Below are 26,992 nucleotides of genomic sequence, written 5' to 3' on the forward strand. Positions count from 1 at the left end.
TAACAAATTTTAAAGCTTTAAAAAGTGTCCTGAAGAAGAGGAAGTTCATTTTGCACATTGTAACTAAGTTACAAGAGGTTTACGTCCTATCTGAACGGCGCATCCCCAAAGGCAACTTTTGGAATGTCTCCTTAAGGTAGCTTGCAACGCAGCTAAGGGAAACGTATGTGAACCAGTAATAGAATTCTCCGTAGCAGAATGGATAATGTCATGGTTCGATAACCACAAGGTTCGTGGTTCGAAACACGTCGCCGAAATCAGATTTTTTAAAATCTTAATTCCTCAGTTCTGAAGATCTTTCTCTCCTTTCGTAATCATCTGATGCTCTAAAAAGAGTTCTCCACATTAATTCGACAACTGCCTAATGTGATCCTCGCAGTTCGAAAACTTCCCTTCTTATCTTTCATAAAATCAGAATTTTCGTCATAATACGAATGCTGTCCGATCATTTTTTCCCCAATTCTAAATCTGTGTATACAAATCATCCCTCTCTGTCTCCATACTTGAATCCCTCTCTCTATCTCTCTCTCTCTTTCTCTCAATGTCACCCAGGAAGTCATATGGCTTGAGATCAAACCTTCGACTCTTGAAACCAAATGTAAGCTCTTTAGTAATGTGCTATCGTAGCTCTATAAGTTTGTTGTTAAAACCAGTGTCTTTTAGACTTTATTCGGGGGGTGGGGCGGTGGAAGGAAAAGATTCTCCAGCAACATAAGATTTTCACTTTTTATTAGTGTATTACTATACATTTGATCAAAAAATACGTATTTATGAAGCTCAAGAGAGGGGGAATTACACCCTCCTGTCCTGCCCAAATGACGCCCTGAAACATTTGCTTGCACTTACGGAAAAGAAATTAAATGAATCATTGAATAAAACTCGTTTCTGTCCGTAGATATTTTAGAGCTCTTGGCAATTTCCATAGATTTCTTAGGGAGAATCTTTCTAGCTTGCACTCTTTAAAGAAAGAAAAGAATGAAACGAAAGATATTTATGAAGCTCTGGGAAGATTGTGTGACTTTCCTTTAATTTAGGCTCTTAAAAATATTTCAGAACAAACGAATGGAAAAGACTGTTTTAAAGCTATAACGTTGTAAACTTGATTCCTGTTTCTTTTTCAGCGGAATGGAAAGAGTGTACTACGTCACACACACTGTTTTAGACAAGGAGAGGTGGAGGACGGGGAGGAGTTGGAATAAATTCTAGAAGCAACAAGATTGATAAATGTATTGCGGGAATGCATAAGAAAACTGGGCAAGAGTTTGTTATTACTTTGGACTTAGAACTTTTGAACCAAATTTTATGCCGCGGACTGTACCGTGAGCTATTCCGTATATACATAAATCAGTGTTTAGATAAGAATTTTTTTTAAAACTGTATATTTTGTTTCAAAAGAATCTTTTTAATTATCAGAAAACAAAATAGAGAATAATAAAAGCACTAAAAACTAGACAATAATAATAATAATAATAATAATAATAATAATAATAATAATAATAATAATAATAATAATAATAGTAATAATAATAATATAGCTCCTGAAAGCAGAAAGTAATTTATTACTATTACTTATATAAAATATTTTGAAGTCGTGCCAAGCTGAACATAATATACAATTATTTCGATGGTAATTCTATAAGTCGTTAATCTATTTGGCTTGACTTATTCTTTGGTTTCGAGAGCTTTATTATTATTATTATTATTATTATTATTATTATTATTATTATTATTATTATTATTATTATTATTATTATTATTATTATTATTATCGTCTACATTTTAACGCTTTAATTTTCTTCTTCCTTTTTTAAAGGCAGCTCATAGTTTTTGAAAATACATTTTCTTTTCAGCTTTCCAGTGCGTTTTTGAAATAAATTATTTCTCTACTAAGTTTTACTTATGTTTTTAATTTTTTCATTCTTTCGCTACCCAGTAGTTTAGTTATATACCTAAACCAATGGTAGGTCAAACTCCCTACGAAACATGCGTGAAGAAATGCGTAATAATTAATTATCAAATTATTGATTTTTTTTTCTGAAATATAGGTAACAGCCTTCCTTGAGACTAACTCATTATATTAGTGGAAAAAAAAAACTACAACAAAATATCAAGTAGTCTAAAATGTACATGCGATGGTGTTAGTGTACCAAATCACAAAATGTAGGGTATATCAGTCGCAAAGCGTGTATCATCGGGTCCAGCTAAACATCATTTTACAGTTGATAGTTGAGGTGTATGTGATATTTGTTGATCTAGAAAAGGCGTGAATAGGGCGTTATTATTACAAGTCCTACACTTAGTTCGGTTGGAATGGAAAGGTCAAAGACTCATAAGAAACGAATATGAATATGAAGAAGTAAGTGTTAGAATAGGAGAGGAAATGACAGAGAAGAGTGCAATTGTGAGGGGATTTCGACAGGGATGCTGTCTTTCGCCTACATTATGTAATATCTGTCTAGAAGAGATAGTGAAAAAGAACCTACAAAAAAAGAGGTAGGAGGTAAATGATTAGGTGTATACGGTCTGCAGATGATATGGCACTTGTTACAGAATCTGAAGAGAAGATCAAAACGTTGTTGGAAAACGTAAGGAGGGGCTGTGAAGAATATGGAATGAAAATGAATGTTAGGAAGACAAAAGGCTTGGTGATTCGAACGGGGGTCAGTGTTAAATATAGAAGTAGAAGGGGAGAAAATATGAAACGAAATCTTTGAGTTTTAAGTCCCCAGAACAGGTGAGTAGTTTTCGATACCTGGGTACTATCATTAGTGATGATATGAAATTTGAACGAGAAATAAATGCAAGGATAGGGATGGCGAAAGAAGCCTTTAGGAAGAAGAAATACTATTTTGTGGGACCTTGAATAAAGATTTGGGGGGAAAAAGACTTATAAGATGCTTCGTGTGGCGTATTGTGCTGTTGTGGATCAGAAAAATGGGCACTACGCAAAAATGACGAAAAACGGCTGGAAGCTTTCGAAATGTAAGTGTGGGGAAGAATGAAAAGAAATAGCTGGGTCGAGCGCAAAGCGAATAAGAGAGTGTTAGGAATGGTGGAAGAGAAAAGAACAATTTTAGATACTATTAAGAAGAGGAAGAGAAACTGGTTGGGACATTGATCAGAAGGATCTGTATCATGAGGGACGTGCTAGTGGGAATGGTAGCATGAAAGAGAGGGAGAGGATGAAGGAGACTACAATTAACAGACGATATCAAAACAGAAAAGTCGTACGTGAAGACAAAGAGGTTAGCGGAAAACCGTGGAGCATGCAAGCTTTTTAGTTGCGGCAAGTGAACGATTCAGTTGCGGCTAATATTGGCAGAATACCAATGATGATGATGAGTTGAGACTACTAGATGTGAAAAATGATGGAATTCTCAGAATCAAACGTATGGTATTGTGTGTTAATATTTGTTAACTTTTCGCAAAACTGCGTTGTACACAATTATTTCCGTAAAGATGAAAAATTGTATAAAACAGCCGCCATCAACTCATTGTTTGTAATATAATAATGCTTCCATTCAGAGAAGTTCGCCTGGACTCGTTTACTTACAAACTACTGTAACAAATGGCATGTTCTTCAGTGTTTAATTTCCTTTGTTTCTCAGTAACTACATGCAAATGTTCATATAGTTCTTGAGAACTTTTGATGTAGATATGTCTATTTTGGCTATTTTATATGCATATTTTTAGTTTTTGTGTTACTAATTTTTATCTATATTTCCTGTTTGGAGGACCTAAATATCTGCAGCCTATTAACAAAACAAATGGGGGCTCACGATTGTTCATTGGTAGAATGTTTATATCCGGTACCAATAGTCAGAGATTTCATCTCAGGCCATGTGAGTGCGTGGTGGACGGCATTGCGAGAAAGCAGTGTTGGGTAAGTTACTTGTGAAAATGTAACGCATTACAAGTTACATTACTTTCTCTTAAAATGTAACGCGTTAGTAACGCGTTACTTGCCCCCAAAAAGTAACTGTTACTTTACTTCGAAAGTAACGCGTTACTAACGCTTTACTTTTAGGTGCGAAACTTCAAAAATGTGAAAAAAAATTATGACTTCAATTTTCCGTACTACTATTACTACCATTATTACTATTATTATTATTATTATTATTATTATTATTATTATTATTATTATTATTATTATTATTATTATTATTATTATTATTATTATTATTATTATTATTATTATTATTATTGCACGTTCTGAATCGCTTTATGTAAATGCAAGTACAAATTTTTACTTGGTATATGAACATTTTCATATAATGTAACAATGATAAAATGCCATACTGCGTTACTCGTAGGGTTGGACACGAGCGAGCTTTCTTTGAAACTCGATTCGACTAGAAACAGACAGCTTTGAGCTCGACCCGAGAACTCGACTCGAAAAACTTCCTCTAACTCGACTCGAATTGGAGTCGAGTTTCGAGTCGAGTCGAGCCGAATCAAATCCGGTGTGTAGTTTCGAGCACATTCTTCAAGTATATTACATAGACAGTATAATTATTATCAATGACACTACTACTACTCTACAACTTTTATTATTATTATTATTATTATTATTATTATTATTATTATTATTATTATTATTATTATTATTATTATTATTATTATTATTATTATTGCACGTTCTGAATCGCTTTATGTAAATGCAAGTACAAATTTTTACTTGGTATATGAACATTTTCATATAATGTAACAATGATAAAATGCCATACTGCGTTACTCGTAGGGTTGGACACGAGCGAGCTTTCTTTGAAACTCGATTCGACTAGAAACAGACAGCTTTGAGCTCGACCCGAGAACTCGACTCGAAAAACTTCCTCCAACTCGACTCAAATTGGGGTCGAGTTTCGAGTCGAGTCGAGCCGAATCAAATCCGGTGTGTAGTTTCGAGCACATTCTTCAAGTATATTACATAGACAGTATAATTATTATCAATGACACTACTACTACTCTACAACTTTTATTATTATTATTATTATTATTATTATTATTATTATTATTATTATTATTATTATTATTATTATTATTATTATTATTATTATTATTATTATTATTATTATTATTAAAGTATAACAACACTGTATATAGAAATGAAAGATGGGCGGTTTGTATTTGAATACTAAAAAGCTAGTTGATTGCCAACCTCGGTAGTCATGAAGTCTAGGAGTCAAGGACATTGTTCATGAGCTTCTGAATTTGGGTTGAGGGTCTGGGTTCAGTATTCGGGCTCGAGCCAAACACTGTTAAAAGTTATAGGGCACTGGCCAAATATCTTCAAAATTGCTCGGCCCGAGTTCAGAATTGTCAACGACTCGAGCAGCTCGGCTCACAGCTCATTCACTATCGATCCGAACCGAGAAGTGAGCCGAGCCAACAGCTCACCCAACCGACTCGGCTAGAGCCCTCGGCTCAGTTGAGCCGAACCGAGCAGATGGCTCATCCTTACCAAGCCAGCTCGAACCGATGGTTTACCCCTAGTGAGCCGGCTCGATCTATCTTCTCAGTTGAGCCGAGCCGAGCTGAGCTTGTTATAAAAAAAATATCTTGTGGTGTCGCTATCGAGACAAGACGAGATGCGAGCAGTGTCCCCTCTCGTGAGCAACACTAAAAGTATTCCATATTACTGTTTATCTTACATTTCTCATGACTTTCGTTTTTCAGTGTAATCAGGCCATGATTTCAAGACGAGTTAAAACGAACGAGCCATTTATCAAACTCGACTGGACTCGAAACTCGACGCAAAAAAGTGAATCGGCTCGGAACTCGACTCGAGGATATTACCTTTGACTTGACTCGAAACTCGACTTGAATTCGAGTCAAGTCGAAGTTTAGATTGACTCGTGCTCATCTCTATGCGTTAGAAAAAATGGTCGCATATTATTATTCTGCTAAACTAATTATATAATAATAACAATGTTGTTATGTAAAATTAAAAATACAGAATATAGAGAAAATTACACTACAACTAATAAAATGAGAACACATGAACTGGGAGTGAATCAATATTTGCCAGTAACTCTAAAATCGATACATGCTTTTTAAAGCTAGTTTCAAACTCTATAATCAACGGGCTCTAGGATAAGTAAACTGAACTGAAAGAACTCCAATATTACATACCATCAGCAACTATTTTCTAGTAGTAAGGTAGGCCTGCTCATCAGAACACAATTTATTCATATTAACCCTTACTATAAATCGTTAATTATGGCACCCTAGTAGTAGATAAATATTTTCCACCGGGGCACTTCCGACACTTTACTTTTAAATTCTGTCCACCATTATCCTCAGCTCTTAAGAAAAAAGTATTCTTTCATATGTTCGAACGGTAAAATATTTTCGTTCTCCATCTTTATAAAAACAACACCAATCAAAGTAAAATAGACTACCGGTACCATTGCACTCGTAGTTCACTCACTGAATGTATTGATTTGGAGCTGTCAAAATCTACGACAAAATCTTCCAGGTGCTTGCAATAAGTACGCGTGATTTCCCTAAGGCTGTCCTCATCTTCAAAAAACAGAAAGTGGCACTACGAACTTGTCTGTTTCTCTGTTTGTCTATGGCTGTGGGTCACTGACATACGTAGTTCATGCTCAATTGTTTCATTCTGAGAAATTCACTTACAGGAAAGAAACATTTGTTTCCGAAAAAAATACGTATACATATATTGTAGTTATTCATCCGAAATGTAACGCGAAAAAAGTAACGCAAACTAGGTACATTACTTAAAAATTTGTAACGCGTTACCGTTACAGTTACTTTAAAAAAATGTAACGCGTTACTAGGAAACGTTACTTAAAAAGTAACGCGTTACAAGTAACGCGTTATTTGCGTTACGTTACTTCCCAAGACTGAGAGAAAGGAAGACAAATTCAAATGTAGAGACAGAATTTGATACATTTACGTACGCAAGGTTAGAACAGGAGGAACAAATTATAGGATAACATACACATTCGGAAGAAAATTGTGATTTTGTGAAGCATAAAAATCAAACTTTCTCAGTCGAACATAATGTAGAAGTTCAAGAAATGTAAATGTTTAGATTTACTTCCCATGATTATTCCTTATATACTAAAGGAGACGTTTAATAAAACTGAACGATTGAGAAATTAAAATTTTGTACTCTTCTACCGGAAATCGAACCCGGGACCACGTGCATCAAAGACACAAGCGCTAGCAACTGTTTTCTCTAATTATCATTATTTCTCACTTCATTTTATTTTTCCCATTAATATTTAAGAACAGGAACATGAACACAGAAACATCGATGACAGTTAAAATTACCAAGATTCTCCCACCAGGAATCGAACCCGGGACCACGTACACCAAAAGCGCACTAGACCAACGGGGAGGGCTTCCACTAGACAAGCAGGGAGAGCTTGTAGAAGCTTGAGACTAACGTGTAAATAAAATTTTGCATAGAATACACTATTAGCGTTAGTTTATTCTAACTCCTATACCCTTTCATCAGATTTCGTATTTTTGCTGATTTAGATTAATACTTTACGACCATGTCTAGATTCCCGATTATTAGGTGAGAGCGTCTACTTGTGAAACCTTGTAGTACTTCTGACGCTCAACTTTATCGTCTACTGCATTGCAACGCTTCTTTGAGTATTTATAATAAATAACCATTCCTAATAGAAGTAAGAGTATATTTCTAATTTTAATGCCTCGAAAGCATTGACATTCTTCAGATCTATGATAGATCTATGATGATCTATGGTCCGTCACTACGCATCATCTGATGCTTCTAACAAATAAAAAAAAAATCACCTTAATTCGATAATTGCGGGTGTGATGCTTACAGATTGTATTGAGAGCCTATGATTCTTATTACGGTTTAGAAAAAAAAATCTTACAATATGTATTATGTCTAAATCTTTGTTTATCCAATTCTAAGCATATATAGGAGAATGTATCCTTCTTTCTCCCTATATTTGAATCTCTCTCCCTATTCTCTCTTTCTCTCTCTCTTTCAATGTCGCCCGTCACAAACTCACATGGTCTGGGATCAAATGTCCGACTCTTAAAACCAGATGCAAGCCTCTACTAATGGTCATTGTGACTCAATATAGATTTGTTTTTGGTAGGTTGCTGACATTTAAGCACTTCAAACAGGAAGCATAAACACAAAAGGCAGTAAAACAGTCGCTTCCATTCTGGAAATTTCGATCTCCAAGATGCTTTTTGCAGTGGGCGATCATCACAGGAAAGTTGCATGATGTTCTGGCAAAAGTTCAGCAAGACCAACACGTAAACAAGCATGGCATCGCGACTGATCTAAACATCCATCACCAGTGTTAAATCGTTCGGAGGAAGCTGGCTGATTTTGTTTCTTATCCCTTGGTTCTATACAACCCGACATAATTTGTTGAATTTCTAGTTGTAGTATATTTTAGGATAGTTTCTGACACTCCAGGAGTTATTTGATTTTTATGTTAAAAATAATTAATTAAATGATTATTACTTTTTTTAAAAAATTTTATATGCATAAGCTTTCTTTGAAATTGTTTACGTAAATCCGCATTGAAATATGACCAATGGTTCTCGAGATAATCACGTATAGCCATACATACATATTTACATACACACATACAGGTTAAACTGAGAACTTCGTTTTTGTAAGTCGGTTAAAAAGGTTTTGTTAGGTAGGTGAGCTTGGTCCTCCAACTTGCAGAATTAAGCATACAATTCGTTAGTCCATCGTGTCTGCACGTTTGTGCACGAAATCCAGTAGTTCGTGCTTCAATAGTATCGGACATATAAGGCGAAAACTGGTAAGGGGCCAAGTTCACACTGGCCCCCGACTTCAAGCACTAACAATGAAAATAATTTTATTCGTTAGTCTATCGTTTGTGCTCGAAACCACGTTGTTTCTGCTTCAACAGTTTTTGAGATTAAGTCGAAAATGGAAAGCAGACTTAGAAACTGAATACAAGAAGTAACGATCGGATAAGTAAAATTGATTGGTGCATTGTTTGTGCTTAGACCTATTTGTTTTCGAAAGCTCCTTGTTTGATCTTCATTAGTTTTACAGGTATGAAGAAGGTGGTTGGTAATTTCGCTTCAAACACTAACGACAAAAATAGTACCACTGATCACTACATCATTTGTACACAAAATCCTGTGTTTGTACCTTCGTCGTTGCTAACATATTGCCCTAAAACTAAAAGCAGAATTGCAAATTGGATACGTATTATTCTTATTTGATTCCGGATAAAAGGTGCTCCCCCAACCCCGCCACACACATACACAAGGAGATAGATAGATAGATAGGTAGGTAGGTAGGTAAGTAGATAGGTAGATAGATAGATAGATAGATAGATAAATAGATAGATAGATAGATAGATAGATAGATAGATAGATAGATAGATAGATAGATAGATAGATAGATAGATAGATAGATAGATAGATAGATAGATAGATAGATAGATAGATAGATAGATAGATAGATATACAGTATTAACGATTGGGTTAGTATCATTCATTAGTGCATCGCTTGTTCGTGGAATCCATTTGCTTGTGCTTCATTATTTTCTGGAATATATTGACTCTCCACCTTCAGTTTATTACTTTCTGAGATACAGGATGAAAGTAAAAATAAATTTTTAAATTAGGCTTAATTCGATTTTGGGTTATTTCTTTCAAGATTATCCCAACTTCCTAGGCTTGTAATCACGAGGGAGAACTGATAAAAGCTCAGTTTTACTCTTCTCAAATGGAGTTAGTCCGTTAATGTTTTTAATACACTTGTTTAATACTTTAATGTTATAATCTGCCAATATAAAATAATTCCTGACTGAGTGGTTGATGAACGCCTACGCCAAACAGTTTCAGCTCGAGGCTTGAAATTTGAACAGAGCACGAAATTTGTGCCTGAAGATAGCTCTAAGAAAGGTTTATTTTTCAATCCGATGAGAAAGGAAAGAAATGGGGTTGCAATTATTATAAAAAAGGAATTAATATCTCGGAGTCCATTATAGATTGTCATTTTAATCAAATTATTATTTCTTAAATTGAATAGCGTAGTTTTAATACATGTTGATTCTTTTAAAACATTTAAAAATAACTTTTATTTTTCATTTCTTTGACAAAAATCAGCCTATCGGGATAAACATGGTAGATAAACATAGCCTATCAAGATAAATCAGCCTGTATTTATATCTTGAAATATTTTAAATTTAACTTTTAATGATAAGTTGTAAATTAAGGCGAATTTTATATTAGTTTGTGCTCGATACAATTAAGTTACAATGTTTATAATTTAAAAAATGAGAGTGGGAAAAGTGTATACTGTAAATACAGCATCAAAATCTGAGATGACTATAGATAATTCAATACGTTTTTCCGCGTAAATCATCATTTTCGATTGCGTATATTTATATAAACGTCAACGTGATTTTATTTATTTGTATTATTTGAGGGTAAAACTTACAATTTAAAGTTATTTTAGTAGTATTTTTGTGGTTATTTTAGTAGTTATTGTAATGTTTGTAACCTGTGAATTCTGTCAATAAAGTAAGACAAAATGGTTCGGAAAGATAAAAGATACCACCGTTCTACCGGAATGTTAATATACTTTGAAGATTTAGAGAAGTGGAATTCCATTACTTAAAGAGTTTTCATTTAAAATAATTAAACATATATTTCAGTTTTCTTGGTAATTTACTTGGAAGAGAAGTTAAATGCTGGAAGCGAAAAGAAGTGAGGATTGCAATTATTATAATAAAACTAGCTGAAATGCCCGTTTTTGCACGAGCAAGTTGATGGATTTTTTAAACTTTGAACAACGTTTTCTCCCCTTTATGATGGGCATTTGAATCGTAAATGTACAAAACTCAGCTCAACTCAAGTGTTGTGTTGAGTAATGCATTTCATACAGTACAGCCATTATTCTTCCCGAAGAATTTAAACTCCTTCCTCCCTTTTCCCCAACGTTCCTTTAGGGCACGTGCTCACTTATTTTCAATAAGGAGTACATATACCGAGTTTCGTCTCACTAATATTAGAGACAAGTAATGAACACTTTTTCTTTTAGGCGAACATGTTTAACTCCTCTTTCCCGTAGGGTAAGGTTGCCATATTTCAAAAATGAAAATCCGGGACGCTACTAAATTAAGGGAAATGCTTAAAATAAAAAAAAGTTACACTAATTCACTTTCTTCCATTAAATAGAGTTGTTCAACTATTACGTAATCACATTTGTTAGTAATTTAATAAACCTTCTCCTCTCTAGTTAAGCAAACGTAAGCAGATGATTTAATCCCTCCCCCTGGTAAGCATTTTTTTTATCTGCTATGTTTCGTGGCTTTAAGAATCTGTTTTAGCTCATTCAAGGTATGATGTTGCCTTTCAGACGTTTTGTCTGTTCGTGTGGTATCCTATTTTTTTAAAAAACGGTTAATACCAGAGATGGCGCGGGTCAAAGAAAACTTGACCCACGAACCACTGATCCACCACCCATTCTGACCTACGACCCACCGTGACCTACTCTGAACCACGCACTATGACCCACGACCCATCGTGACCTACTCTGAACCACCCACTATGACCCGCCATGACGGTGCTGGTGGGTTGCAGTGGGTCACATGATGTTGACCCACTCAGAAAACTTGACCCACTCCATCTGGTTAATTCATTGGCAATATGTTCTAGTCCAACATTTTATCATTATTGTCTGTTCAGTTTTACTAATTAAAACAATAATTTTTTCTTTTTAAATGGTCGCGGAAAATTACCAAAAATATCGGTCAGTGATTATTGATTAAAATATTTCAGAAACAAGATGCAGATTGAAACAGAATACTAAAGATAACAATAAGATTGAGCAGTAAAACCTTTTGTTCCTGACCTAATGAAACAAATGCTTCGTTCAATGTCAAAGTAGTTAAATCGTGAACTTAATTAAATCCATGTTTTATGTATTTCCAATAGTTCTTCAGTCACATTGCTTTCCAATAGTTCTGCAATCTGTGGGTTCGTGATAAATGTTTCGTCAAAACTTCGAAAGATATATCATGTCAAAGTAGCCAGTCTTTCATTACTACCGTTTGGCGTCGGGTTGATAGGGTGGCCGCTGCACGACCACTAATTTGCCTGCACTATTAGGAAATGGGGTCCTGGACAACTCCACAAAGATAGCCAATATTCTAGGCTTATTTTTCTTTTATCTCTGAGTATGCACGCTATTATAGCGAGTATAATCGTTTAAGTATTCGTATCTAACCGAACCCTTAAATTTCTGGTATGCCAATTCCGTGGATTAGCATTCTGTTCATTCCTCTTGAGTTCAAATCAGCCTTACGCGAGCCGTTTATTACTGGTTTTAGGATTGATCTACATTTTACAATATGTTGTGAAACGTCTCCCACTACACTCATCTGCATTATTGCGACTGATTAATTGTATCTGGAAGACTTTCCCGCCTCGATGGGCTGAAGCTTTGGTCCTTCCAATTTTGAAACCGGAAAAGGACACATCAGTGGAAACACCGTTATTCTTACGAGTTGCGTCTGCAAGCTTTTTATCTTACGATGAGCAAGGGATTAGTGTAATATTTAGAGTCACACTTCCTTTCGAGCAAGTTGGTGAAGGTTTCATCATTTTAAATCGAGTATACACAATCTTACTCATCTTGAACACAAATTCCAAAAGTCTTCTTCCATCGTTACCACCTGGTTTCTATTTTTTAATTATTTATTTATTTGAGAAGGCTTATTACAAAATTTGATATTAAGGAATTTCTAAAAAGTTTTATGATTGAGATCTTCGTTGCCCATGGTAGAGTTCAAAAAGAACATTTCGGATGAACATTATTTTAGGCTGCGCGTGTTCTGGTCCTTCAGAACGATATCTACAAGAAAACGATGTCTTCCAAGGCAGTTTTCTCAATGTCACACTCTTTGTTGTTGCTGTAAACAGTATTCTATCTCAGATTGAGACTCTTGTCTGTGGTCTGCTGTAGGTTTACGATCTCGTTACATACGAGTATTACCGCCCCAGACAACTTAACAGCATGACTCGAAAGCTTGAAAGTCAACTACAGGAATAGAAGTGTGTCAACATTTTCTGCTTGGTGACATGACGCGTTAACAATGGAGTCTAGAATGTCAATTGACAGTCTCTGTAGATTTTTCTCCAACAGATGCCTTCTCATTGGTAACCGGCTTGGAACCAGGCCAACCAAAAAAAAAAAAAAACTTCACTCAGTAAAACCTATTTTAGACAATAATTTGCAGACTTTTTTGCATAGCAATTACTACAATGAAGTGATCCTTGCGGAGTTGGGTATCAGATACTTTCATCTCACAATTTTTTAGTGCATGATGGTTACCAGTGGTATTATAAAAAGTGTGTCCACCGAGTATTCGACTCATTGTTGCAAAATATTCGCAATATTCGGGCATCACAGATATCAGACATTAGCATCTTAGTCACCCACATTTTCACAGTTATTCTTGCAATTGAAATAAGCAATATTCTCTGAGGCTTTTCTGAGTATTTTGTTTACCTTTTATTCCTGTTCTTTAGTTATCTTTCTTACGTGTTTTCATTTATTTCAGCACTTTCATTATACTTTCTCGTAGGCTTCGTGTTATTTTATTATTCCATCGAGTTTGCATTCAATTTTCACTTTTTAGAAGTTTTCTTTTTGATCAATCTTTTAATTTTGAGTGATTCTTTATGGGAAGGATGTGTCGGTCATTGGACTTTCCGCGATGGAAACAAATTACCTCGAAGCTACTTGGCATCGCTAACAAATAATAAAGCAGTCAACGTTTGTTTTCTATGTGAAATTCAATGAGCAATGTATTACAATTCCTAACTATATATAAAACTACATGAACTGACATAAATGAAAGAGGTACTTCCCGTTGACGTGGAAAGTTGAAATTTGGCATGATTGTAGCTTTCCGATACTAACCAACAGGAAAATTGCCAAAGTGAATACTTTTAATATTTAGGGGGACTAAAGGGGAGATGAAGAATTTCCCACGTTACTTAAATGGGTTTTATTTTTTATTTTTTACATATAATCTCATGTTTTAGGTACTTTGAATTGGAATACAGACTTGAAATTCTTTATAATTGTACGTTTTCGTCGGTGTTATCTAAGTAAATCACTAAAAATAAAATTTGCCAACTTTACAGTGATTTTATGGAGAACTGAATAAATTTTTCCCATATTATTTATATGGAACGTCTTGTATATCCCAAAATGTTTAAGCATTCCGGCAGGATTAGAATGATGAAATTTGAAAAAAAAATGAAATCTTTGAGTTTTACGTCCCACGGTTATGCCGGTTAGGCTAAAGGAGAAGGTGATGATGAATAATGAATGAAATGGTGGAATGAAGAAAGTGGGAGGAAACGGGAGAGCCCCGAGAAAACCCATGCACACGGTGTTTGTCCACCACATAGCATGATGAAATTTGGCTTGCTTGTAGCGTTCCAAGAGTAATCGACAGGAAAATTGCCAAAAGTGATTTTTTTTTTAATTTTTAAGGTGTCTAAAGGAAGATGAAAAAATTCCCATTTTATTTAAATGGGCATTTTCTGGGATACAAAAGCCCCCAGCTGGATAAATTCAGGAAATATGAAGAGCAAATGCACGAAATTCACTGTTAATGCAAAGATTGATACACAAGAGGTGCGAGGCCGTGGGCCGAGCAAACGAGGAGATCTGGGCCAGAGCCCACAGCTAGCCAAAGTCATAATTATAAAAATCGAAATATGCCAATGTGAGGGTCACGCTATTTTGGAATGTTATACAGCCCTGTTTAAGAGATTTGTAATGTTGGTTGTAAAGGGACAAGTAGAATAATGAAAATTTCTTGTAATAAATGACAAACCTCTCAGTGCCTCACGCAAATTTCTAATACTAAACAGTCACGTTAACAGATATCACTTGGTTACCTTAGGATAGTAGATGTCGCCATCTGCTGGACAGTTGTATATAGCGAAGTCGTTGAATAATTGTATAAAACTATGGTATGATGTTGGTTTGTAAACTAGAAAGATATCTTTAAATGTAAAAAATTGGACCTTTTAATTCACCACAACTTTAATCTATAGTGTATAGCAGGCCGCAAGTTTCGTCACAACTATTAATGTATGGAAGGAAAGTAAACAATGTAATCGTCAAATACGTTTATTTCAACTTATGGGTATTAACAAAATTTAATAAAATTAGAAATAAAATCGAATAGAAAAATATATTTTATTATTAGTATTCCTTGCGTAAGAATATCAGTATAAAGTTCATTGCCTTTTTTTTTTTTTTTTTTTTTTTTACATTCCATTTGTCATTTGTGTTGAGATCTAGGAAAACAATGTGTATTATCCAATGATATCACCAATATTAAGATTTCCAAGAGCATCATTAACTGTGGACCTCAATTTTCTTTCCAATATGTTTGCAATTGGTCCTCTCACAAGATTAGTGATCCACTCGGGTATGATTGAAAGCAGGGAATCAACAATACCAAGAGGACCAGCTAGACCTTTAATATGAACGTCTATGTGCCTGCAAAGACCGAAGAATAAATAGATTATTATCTTAAAAATGATAGGATATATTATGGTTTAAAAAACTAGTGGAAAATAAGTAAATCATGTCATTGAATTTCTTATTTGTACAAATGCAATTCAGACCTTTATAAACAAGTATTTTCATTTCTTTCAAGTCACTATTTTAAACAGAGCACCATGAACAGTATCAGTATTCGATTATTTGAGAAAAATTAAATTTAGGAAATCTAATTAATTGCGTTCCGTTTTTAGAATTGAAATGATGGGTTCGTCAAAACAAATGTTCAGATCATTTATTATTGCTTTCTTATATAATTGCTTCTTCGTTTATCTCAATTATATCTCTTTTTACTTGCGCTTATCCGCCCCCTCTTCTGTCGTTATGCGCTACGCCTCTGCCCTCACTTGTCAAAGTATTGTCGAATGTAATGTCACATTGTAGTATATGTTTAACTGTGCTTCTATGCATATTTTCATCGTACTCGTGCCATATTTCGTCTCATTATCCACAACGCGTTTTGTTGTCAGTGCCCCTACTCTTCCCCCCATAAGTACCGAACGGTTGTGACCGAGGGTTTTTCCCGTCTATGGATTTTCTTGTTCACTAATACAAATCGATTGACCATAGTCTCGTTCCACATTTCGTGTGACACCAGAAAAGGTTTCTTCGTTAGAGCTTGTACATCTTGCATGATGGAAGACGTACTGATATATAATGAGCAAACTGCAGTTGGATCACGAAGAAACGTTCTCCTTTAATTTTGATATTTCTAATATGCCATTTCTTCAATATAACGTTAATGCCTTTAGCAGTTATTTGACCACTCTGCAGCATTATATTTTTGCAGGAAATATTTTTTTCAGCCAACGCAACTCTCATTCAATCTCCCTATATACTCCACATAAGTAATAAGTGCACTGATGGTTGAATTGCTAGCGTCGTCTCATTGGTGCATCCCAAGGTCTACATTGAAGGAATATCTTCCTCATTTTTCGTTTGAAAGCAGTTTACGTTTGTGTTTTCTTTTTGCTCAATTATAATTTTCTCCTTTTATGTGTATTACAGCAGCGATCTACTACAGCTTTCAGCTTTAACATTTGCTCGAGATTCTTCAGTTGATTGTTGGAGCTCTGAATATATGGAGAAGCAAGGTGACCTACTTCTTTGAAGGGAATGGAATCTTACTTCAAACGAAGACAACTCTTACTCACTTTCCGCCTGCCCCTCGCTACATATTCGTATATTGACAGTTCAGTGTGCAGTGTGGCTCTTACTGACTCGTTAACAACATTGAGTGTGCATCACGATCTATCTGATAGTAATTATTTACCCATATTCACTACAGGCCTGCCTGTTGTCAATCCAAATAACAACCCACTCTTTAATATAAATCGTTCTGATTATTAAGCATTAGTCTATAATGTGTTTTATATAGAAAGTTTTAAAGATGAGAATTCTATTTGTTGTGCCTCAGTTACAGATAAGTACAAATCAGGATTTGTTCAGCATTGTCTGAGATTAGTATTCACTCCTGTCCTAACAGCACGTTTAGCTTGCCCCCGATTCTGGGCTTTATCTTTCGCTGCGTCATGAGCTTTCTGCACTCTCGCACAAAGCGTTATCATAATCTTAAAGAAAATATTTTCGAAACCTCAAGTCATTCTTCTCGGAAGCTATCAACAACAGTAACTGGGCTGCTTCATTATTATTACACATAAGTAGATAGGGATGCCATTAAGAATTAGGATCGTTACTAGAACAGTACCCCAATTTTTAAGTATTCTGTATGGACAATTCTACAAATGAAAATTTTGTCGGCTGTGCCTTTGGTACCAACGATGCGAGCTCAGGATTTAGTCTACATCAATTGACCTCAGTAATTACTGCTGAACTAACATCAGTTAAGCTTGCCTTCAGCTACACGCTTGAGCCTTCACTGTGTAGTGTGGATATCTGTACCGACTAGTAAACTGTTATTATAAGCTTACAGAATGTCTTTAGTAAACATGTCCTAGGGCAAGACATTCCAGTAAGATTAAGTTAACTACAGCAATAGGAGTGTTCATATTCGATTGCTTGGTGAATGGCTCGCTGACACTGAAGTCAATAATACCAATTGGCAAGGTGTTGCATTGGAGCCTTAACATTGATAAGAAAATCGTATTAAATGTCAGATTACGATGTTGCCAAAATTTCGATAAAAATACACAAAAGATATATCATTTCAACGCTTTATGGTATAATGTGGAAACACTGCAGTACTAGAAGCTCTGTACTGTGTAAAAGGACTTATTACACTGTACTCCGCATTATAGCGTAAAAGGTCTTAATAAAGAAATATCAAAAATTTTCCTGCGAAACGGTCCAGTACCTACTTGAATCTGTACGCTATTATGGCGAGTATAATCGTTTACGTACTCATATCGAACCGAATCCTTTAAACTTCCGATGCGCCAATTACGGAGATAATAGAATTCTATTCATCTATTTCGAGTTTGGATCCGCTTTACGTGAGTTGTTCAGTACCGCTTTAGGATTGATATACATTTTATAATATGACATGAGACATCTCTCACTATACGTACCTTGCTTTATTGCGAATTATTAATTGCATCTGGAAGGAGACTTTCCCGACCCCTTTGAAACTTTGATCGTTGTACTCTTGAAACTGGAGAAGGACATAAGTCACGAGCGAAAACCCATTCCTCTTACGAGTTGCGTCTGTAAGCATTATTATTCTCATGATAAACAAGCGACTGGCCTAGTATTTAGAATCATGCTTTCTTCCTAGCATCCTAGCAACTTTCAGAGAGGATTTCATCATTTCACATAGATTATATTCAACGTTGCTCATCCCGAATACGAATTCCAAATCCCTTTTTTCATCGGTACCACCTTGTTTGTATTTTCTTCGATTTCAGAAGGCTTATTACACAACTTGCAGAATTTAAACAATCTTTTAGGGCAGAGGTCTTCAGATACCACACGTTGGTGTTAAAAAACGTTTTTGATAAACGTTATTTAACGTGCTCATGGTTCAAGTCCTTCAGAATGATATCTATAGAAAACCGATGTTCTCCAAGACAATTTACTCAGTGTCATACTGTTTGTCGTTGCCATAAACAGTGTTTTGTCTCAGATCGAAGCCCTTGATGTGATTTACTATACGTTGATGATCTAGTAACGAATATTACAACTCGAGATATCTTAACAGTATTATTAGTCGGAGACTTCAACTTACATCACATCATCTTCTAAGACGAGTTGAATGAAATAGCCTTTAGGTTTCCTGGCCAATAAGCTCAGTGTGTGTATTACCTCTGCCAACGAACTTCGTTTGTTGATGCGAACTTGTATCTGGTAGCATTTATTCTTGTTTGTAGTTACGGTACGATTTGTTAGATTGAATTTTGATCGCTCCTTAGTGTGGGTATTTCATATGTCAAGTCTTCTCGTCTTCCAGTTCTTCATTTCTTCGTTTTCTCTCATCCCTTACTTAGAGTACAGATCGTATTGTATTCTTATGATTGTATCGGAGTCTAATTCATCCCAACTTCAATTATGGTTATATTGTTTACTCGTCTGCTCGTTTCTCCTTACTGATATAACTGTAAACTGTTCATCATCTAGGCATTCTGTTAGCCACTGATGCTTTCCGCACTAGTCATGCTGCTAGCCTTCATATTGAAGTTAAGGAACTATCATCATCATGAGTGATTTCTGTACAATTATGTAGCCAGTGCAACTGTACTACTGACCACACCTACAATTTTCCTATATATACCAGTCGTTTAGATATATAACCGGTATATATGGTATGTTCGTGTGTACGAGAGTTTCTCACAGATAAATTGGTGAACCATATTTTTATTTGCTATACGTATGTACTCTTATACCACGTCTGTTGCGTGTACCAGGGTTTGACTTCTGGTTGTCATCAGACAACACCTACCACACAAGGATATTATGGCACTAAGAATTAGGATCCTTACTAGAACAGTATCCCAATTTTAAATATTCTGTACGGACAATTTTACAAATGGAAGTTTTGTCAGCTATGCCTTTAACACCAATGATGGGAGCTCAGGATGTAGTCTACATTCATTGTTCTCAGTAATTACTGCTGAACAAACATCAATTAAGCTTGCCCTCAGCTACGCGCTTGACCCTTTATTGCGTAGTGTAGATATCTGTACCGACTCGCAAACTGTTATTACAAGCTTGCAGAATGTCTTTAGTAAACATGCCCTAGTGTAAGACATTCCAGTAAGAGTAAGTTAACTATAGTAATGGGAGTGCGTCATCATTTCTTGCCTGGTGACATGACCCGCTGACACTGGAGTCAAGAATGCCAATTGGCAGATGTTGTATTGGAGCACACTATTCCGTGCTTGGATCTCTATAGATATTTTCTCCAACGGATGTGTTTTCATTAGCAAGCGGCTTGAAACGAGACTACCCAAAAAAAATTCACTCAGTAAAACTTGTTTTAGCAATTGCCAGATATTTTGCGTAGTAATTACTGCATTGAAGTGATCTCAGCGCGGTTACGTACCAGACACTTTCACCTCAAATTGTTTACTGCATCGTGGTCACCGGCAATTGTAAAAAGTATATCCGCAGAGTATTGGACACATTGTTGCAAAATATTTGGAATGTTCACAGGGGAAATCACCTTATTTTGTGACAGCATTCTCAGTGTTATTCCTGGAACTGACATAGGCAATGGTTTCTGAGGTTTTTCTTATAAACGTTTGAGAGTTTTGTTTATCTCTTATTCCTATTCTTTTAGTTATGTTTCTTGTTATGTGATATCTGTTTTCTTTATTCTTTTAGCGTTTCCACCACATCAATTGTAGTTTCTCATAGATTTTGTTGTCTTATTCCATCGAGCTTGTATTCAGTTTTGACTTTCTATAAGTTTCATTTTTGATTAGCCATTTAATATTGAAATATTTCTTATGATAAGGATGGCCATTGGACTTTCCATGATACAAAACAAATAACCTCAGAAGTACTTGGCTTCGTTAACGGAATAATCAAGCAATCAACGTTTTCTATGTGAAATTCAATGACTCAAGTCTTAGAAGTCCCAATTATGAAAGGGAAACATATCAGTCTGTGTGTCAGGCTATCTTGGAATGTTATACAGCCTTATTTGAAGATTTGTAATGTTAGCTGTGTAAGCACAAGGAGCACAATGAAAATTCCTTTTAATAAACGGCAAACCTCTTCACGCTCATTTCTAATAGTAAACAGTGATGTTAATACATGTTACTACGAGTGCTAGCCCTTACCTACGTTCCTTTCAGCTTACAGGTATAGATAGAATTTAATAAAATCATGCATAAAATCGAATATAGAAAAATTTATTTAGTTATTAAATTTATTTTATAGAAAAATTTAATATAGACAAATTATATTAGTACGGTATTTTAAAAGTCAGATGATTATATTGTGATTTTAAAAAGGTAGAAAAAACACGTATACCGTGTCATTAAGCAATTCAGATTACTATTCCGTACTGATCAACTCATTGGTTTTATATCATTCCTTATCAGGTAGAATTAGTTTCTTTATTATTTGTTTTTAATTCTTTTCACTTATATTTTAAGCTCGGAACAGCCGAAGCAAATAAACCTATAAGCTAGAAAATTATACTTGATCAATGCAGGGTTGTATACCTACTTTTGGGCCACCCTATATTTTCATTTATTTGAAGTCACTATCCTAAACAGATCAACATAAACTGTATAAATATTCGATTATTCATTTTTTTAAATGAAATTTTTAAAAATTAAATTAATTGCGTTCCGTTTTTAGAATAGAAATGGTTTTCCTCAAAATAAATGCACTCAGATATAATATTATTGTTTTTTAAAATCATGTTTAATGCACAATTTTCTTGAAACCTGAAACTCATAAGTCTAAAAAAGTATATAATTGGCTCCTTACAATGGACATATCTCCGAAGCTCTTCAAATTGTTTCCCGCACTAGAGTGATCTTATCCTAACATAAAGTAAGAATTTGAACGTCATAATATTATATCAATAACTTTGGTAAAAAAAAAAAAAATTTAAAAAAATACATTTACAAAAAAGACTTTTACTTGTACTTACAGCTTGAACATCTGACAATGTGGAAGACGTCATATATAAAGTGAATAAACTGCAGTTGGATTGCAAGAAAAGATTCTCCTTAAATTTTGATCTTTTTAAACATGGCGTATCTCCAATGCAACATTAATGCCTTCAGCTTGACTATTCACTAGCTGTTATATGTTTGCAGAAAATACTTTTTCTTCAGAGTACGTAACATTTTCTTCAATCTTCTAATATGTTTTAAGTAAACGATAAGTACACTGATGGTCTATTTTTTAGTGTCGTCAGCATTAGTACATCACAAGGTCTACATTAAAAATTATCAACCTGATTTCTCGTTTGAAGTCAGTCTGTTTTTTAGTTTCCTTTGCTTGCTTAATCGTAATTTGTTCCTTATATGTGTGCTATAGCTTCCCGCTTTACCATTTACTTGAGAATTTTGTTTAACGTTATTTTACAGGGTGTCCAATATACAATGCAACTCGTAATTTAGGATAGTAGAACTTTTGAACTTGAAGTGATACCAAATAATGGTTATACCAAAATGAAGCCTTGTTCATGTATATATTTTTAAATTAAAAAGCAATGATTGAAGTACAATAGGTACCACACACTGTTGCCAGATGTAACCGAAGGTGTAAATCTTTTTTTTTTTTTTTTTTTTTTTGCAAAACATGTAAATTGACCCATAAGTCATACGTATGGATGTTCTGTCGTTAATTTTCTGTTTGTTTAGTTGGAGTATCTTGGAAACTATGGAGCAGAAAAAAAGAATTTTTTTTATTTACACCGATAACTAATCGGATGAGGCCTCTGTAAGGAGGAACTACGGAAATCGTAGTTTTCATAAATTAACACTCTGAGTTGGTAACACTGCTGATGTTTCACTGCATTAAAAGGTGTGTTAAGGATCTGTTTACATTACGCAATTACCAAAAACAATGAAAAACAAACTTTGAAATTATCATGATAAAATTTTTACTTATATGAACCCGGCAACACTGCTATTCATTTCTATGGGTACAAAGCAAGAGGTATACAAGAACAATTCTCGAACTACTCAAGACCTGGAAACGAACATTCGCAGTGCCATTGAGAACATTAACACTTCCATTCTTTGTAAAGTTGTTGCCAACCTGGTGAAACGTGTGAACCAGTGTTTGAATCAAAACAGGGGACACTCAGCATCCGCTGTAGAGCTGGTAACTGATTTCTGATAGTAGCAGTGTTGGCGGGTGCATGTAAGTAAACGTTTTATCATACGTTAAACGTTTTATATTTCAAAGTTTGTTTTTCATTGGTTTCAGGAATTGCATAATGTAAGGAATTTTATACATTTATTAAGTGTGAAAAATGGCTTCTTAAAGCAATTTCCTGTCGTTGAAATATAAAGTTTAAAGTATGAATTTCATTTTCTAAATATAAAACTATCACGTAAAGTTTAATATACTTTTGTTCATCTGTTTCGAAAATTTTAAAGAAGTGGCAGTTACTGGTAAATACAATAAAATGGTCAATGCCGAGTTCACTTTCTCATTTAACGCACAATGTATCTATTAAGCTTATTAGTGAATGTACACTCATGTCCAAAATGATTGCCTCATATCTATAACTGTCTTCTTGTATAAATATAATTTGATAATGATTTCCCAGGGTACTTTTAATACTGACACTATATGTATAATCGGGCAATGTATATTTGTGGCAAATGTCATAGGAAAAGAATTATAAATTCGAAAATTAGAATGAGTAAAACAAAATGTTACTAAATGGACAAGGACATTTTATTTTCGTTTTATTGTTCTTATTTACTGCTCTTTTGACATGAAATTCGCCACATATATGTCTTTGTCGATTATACACATACCAACATTATAAGAAATACCGGGCGAATTCGTTATTAAATTATATTCCTACAATAACATATTTATAGACATGCGACAATAATTTTGGACATGAGTGTTCTAAGGATATGCAGAATACAGTTTCCAATGCACTTTTGTTCACGATAATACATTTCCGTCCCATGGATGGGTGCGAACAGAGATACTTCAACTTAGACCTATATCATAGAGAATTTTGAAGAGTGCCGATTTTTTTCTGGAGTTGGCAACCCTATATCTGTAGCTATTTCGTCTGTGCAGTTTTCATCTGACACATTCCTATTTGTTGAGGGCAGTAACCGTCCGTATTGCAAGGAATGCATTCACTCACTGAATATTCGATATATTCATGTAGAATGTTCGGAGTACTCAGTTCTCAGTGTACGTTTAAGACTACCTAAAACATCAGAAGGTTTGCGTTATAATGCGGTTTCTAATTATAGTCCTTTCGCCTTTATATGTGCAAGAACGTGGTTAACGTTCTCTGAGACTTTTCTTTCTAAGTCTTAATAGTTTTGTATTATTATTACTATTCTTTTATTTTGTCTGTGTAATTATATATAGTGGGGCCGCAGTGGCTCAGTGCTAAAGTGTTCACCTCTGGTGTGTAGAGTCCCTGTTCGATCCCAGCTCAAGCCGCATGGACTTTGGGGTGGACAAACACGGTGTGGTTGGGTTTTCTCGCGGTTCTCCCGTTTTCTCCCAATTTATTCATTCCATCTATTCATTTATTTCTCATTATCATCATCTCCTTTAGCCTAACCGGTATAAGCGTGGAACGTAAAACTGAAAGATTTCATTTCATTATATATATATATTTGCATAACTTTTTTAAACACCTTGCTTCAGCCATTGACGTTTTCTTGACAGGATGAAATAGCCTAAATGCTGGCATCCGCATTAATCATTCAAATAATACAATCCAACTTTCTTCCAAATTCATCTTCGTTCGAAACACAATTCTACTCACCCAAGTCTCAAATTAAGAGACAGTAAAGATGCCTTCATTCCAAGAATTTTAATTTGGAATTTCACATCAGCTTTTGTTGTTGTTACAACAGCGCTAATTGTACCCTGAGGTCCCAGGTGCATCACTTCAGCCACAAAATGATATTTCAACTGAAATTATTTAAAAATTAAAAAACAGCCATTATCCTATGCTTAAAATACTATAAACTCTAATGTCAGTGTCAATAAACATATAATTATCTTCTAATGAAGAATATTAAACTAAACAATAACAAATTAGAACTTATTTCTAGATCACTTAGTTCGAAAATAATATTATCTTATTCCTTGTCTTATTAATCTAAATCTATGAAATTCATGGGAGAAGAAGGTGGTGACAATCACTCAAGGAAAATATAATACCAGGAAATGAAATTATCTCACTTTAAGTTAAAGATCTAAGTGCACTACAACACAAACTTTTTTTTAAAAAAGAAAAAACAACTAATTATTAAGAAATACAGTACATCAAAAAACTAAATTACAAAAATATATCGATAGTTTTGAATACTATTCCTTTTCAATACAGACGATCGCAATAAATACTTTCACAATGGAAATATAGAAAATTTCAAAATAGTAATGATTAGTGATAATATACATTGAAAAAGTAAGCTAAGGACTCTTTTTTTAATTAGAGATTGTCATCCCCTTATTCATTACAAATTTAACTGTCTTTCATAAAAGTCGAAGGATTTTCAAGAAACTTTCCAGGAACATAAATATTTTTAATTGAAACAAGAAGGTAAATTCACTCCGTCATTACCGACTAATTCTAAGCCCAAGCAGTAGTACGAAAGCCACAATGAACATATCCTATGAAAATAGAATGTTTTCTCAATGAAAATTATCGTGGAGCATATTCCTAAAAAAATTACCGGGAAGGGGAGAAGAGCTAAATGTAGTCCTTCATTTTTGAGTGGTTCATGCAGGGAGAGATATTCATGCATATATATATATATATATATTCATGCAGGGAGAGATATTAAGTTCAACCTATCATTTTTGACAAACTTGAATTTACCTGATAGTACGGTGATCTGGTAAACTTAAAAAATAATAAAAGAATATATTGCATCAAAATCAACTATTTTTTATAAAAATTACAAGATAACCTTATTCTTTGTATCGTATTATTTTAATAAGGAAATTTTAAAGTTTGGAGGTCTTTTAGCCCCTTTCACCAGCTTATATTTAGCCGATGTCAACCACAAAACTTGGGAATGATCGGGGTCGCTCCTGAAGGAAGCATAACTATGTTCTATAAGAATCGGTTACTTTATATATGGTTTATACTGGATTTATGGCATGTATAGTTGTAAACTTGCAACGTGGGGTGGATTAGTGTCGATGAATTGCAACCTCAAACGATAGGGTTTTTGCAGATTGAAGGAAGGTGCGTAAGTTTTACGGGAGTTATTGTGGAACAAGCAGACATACGCATAAATGGTGAAAGTCGAACTCGCTTCCAAAATAAATGTGTACATAGGCCTAAGAGTTACTTTAGAGATCAGAAAAATCTTTGAATGAACTAAGCAAATAGATAGTTTTAGGTACGTAAGTAAAAAAAAAAAATAAAAAAAGTAGATAGAGTATAAGTAACTATTATAATTTACTTGAATACTCGTTACAAAAGATCAAACGGTCGGTTCAGAGCACAAGAGAATCAAGTACAATTACCACAGTTGTGAAAAAGAAGAGAAAATTCGTACGGTATGCTAAAGTACATGAAAAACGTAGCACTTAACACTGTTTCATTTTAAGATTAAATGATTTATTTACAATACCTGGACATAAATCTTTTATGTTCTTTAAAGGAGCTCCAGATTGATATCTTATTAAATACTATGTCCAAAATTATCAAAAATAGACTCAATTTACTTGTGCACTGAACTCAAAATTTCAATTTCGGCAATATAGTAGGGGTGCATATGTCATCCCGTGGCAGCGTTTGTGAAGATAAGATGAGACGCTGATTTTTTGATTTAGAAGGGCCTTCTGATTAATAATTTCGATGGTGTCACTGACTGGTGTGTGTCGTGTAGACACGATGACGTCATCAAAGTGACCGACAACTAGATTGAAGAAACAATCACTATCTCCGTTATTTATGGACCGACTTTTTCCATTGCTCATTTTAATAGAAAATAAACTATCAATAGGATGATATGTATTTCCCCTGAAACTAAACGTACAGGAGTAATTTAATAATTGATGAATTATTGACCAGTTGTTTATAAAATATGTTATATCATGGTTATAATTAGAGCAACCCACATTATGCTTTATTTTTTCTTTAATTGTTTTATTTTTTCTTAATTATGCTTTATTTTTTTAAAATTATGCTTTATTGTTAATTTCAAACATTGTTTTACATTAACCGTGTATAATGTATAATATTTACTACCTGTATATATTAAGTATTCTAAATATCTTGATCTATTTATT

At 34.3% G+C, this 26,992-nt stretch overlaps 1 protein-coding gene across 2 annotated transcripts in view; it reads right to left on the reverse strand.

Annotated features, from left to right (window-relative positions):
* Nucleotides 1–15,189: 15,189 nt before the first annotated feature.
* Nucleotides 15,190–26,992, reverse strand: part of LOC145691921 (uncharacterized) — a 44,371-nt gene continuing 32,568 nt past the window's right edge. For both annotated transcript variants that reach the window (XM_081767230.1, XM_081767229.1), the window contains 2 exons: nucleotides 24,507–24,655; nucleotides 15,190–15,544 (listed from right to left, as the gene is read on the reverse strand). In XM_081767230.1, the coding sequence (XP_081623356.1) occupies nucleotides 15,358–15,544; nucleotides 24,507–24,655 (336 nt within the window). In that variant the 3' untranslated portion in view covers nucleotides 15,190–15,357. The remainder of the gene's footprint in view (nucleotides 15,545–24,506; nucleotides 24,656–26,992) is intronic.

Source organism: Thermobia domestica, chromosome 8 (genome assembly GCF_964235325.1).
Source record: "Thermobia domestica chromosome 8, izTheDome1.hap1.1, whole genome shotgun sequence".
NCBI classification, from domain to species: domain Eukaryota; kingdom Metazoa; phylum Arthropoda; class Insecta; order Zygentoma; family Lepismatidae; genus Thermobia; species Thermobia domestica.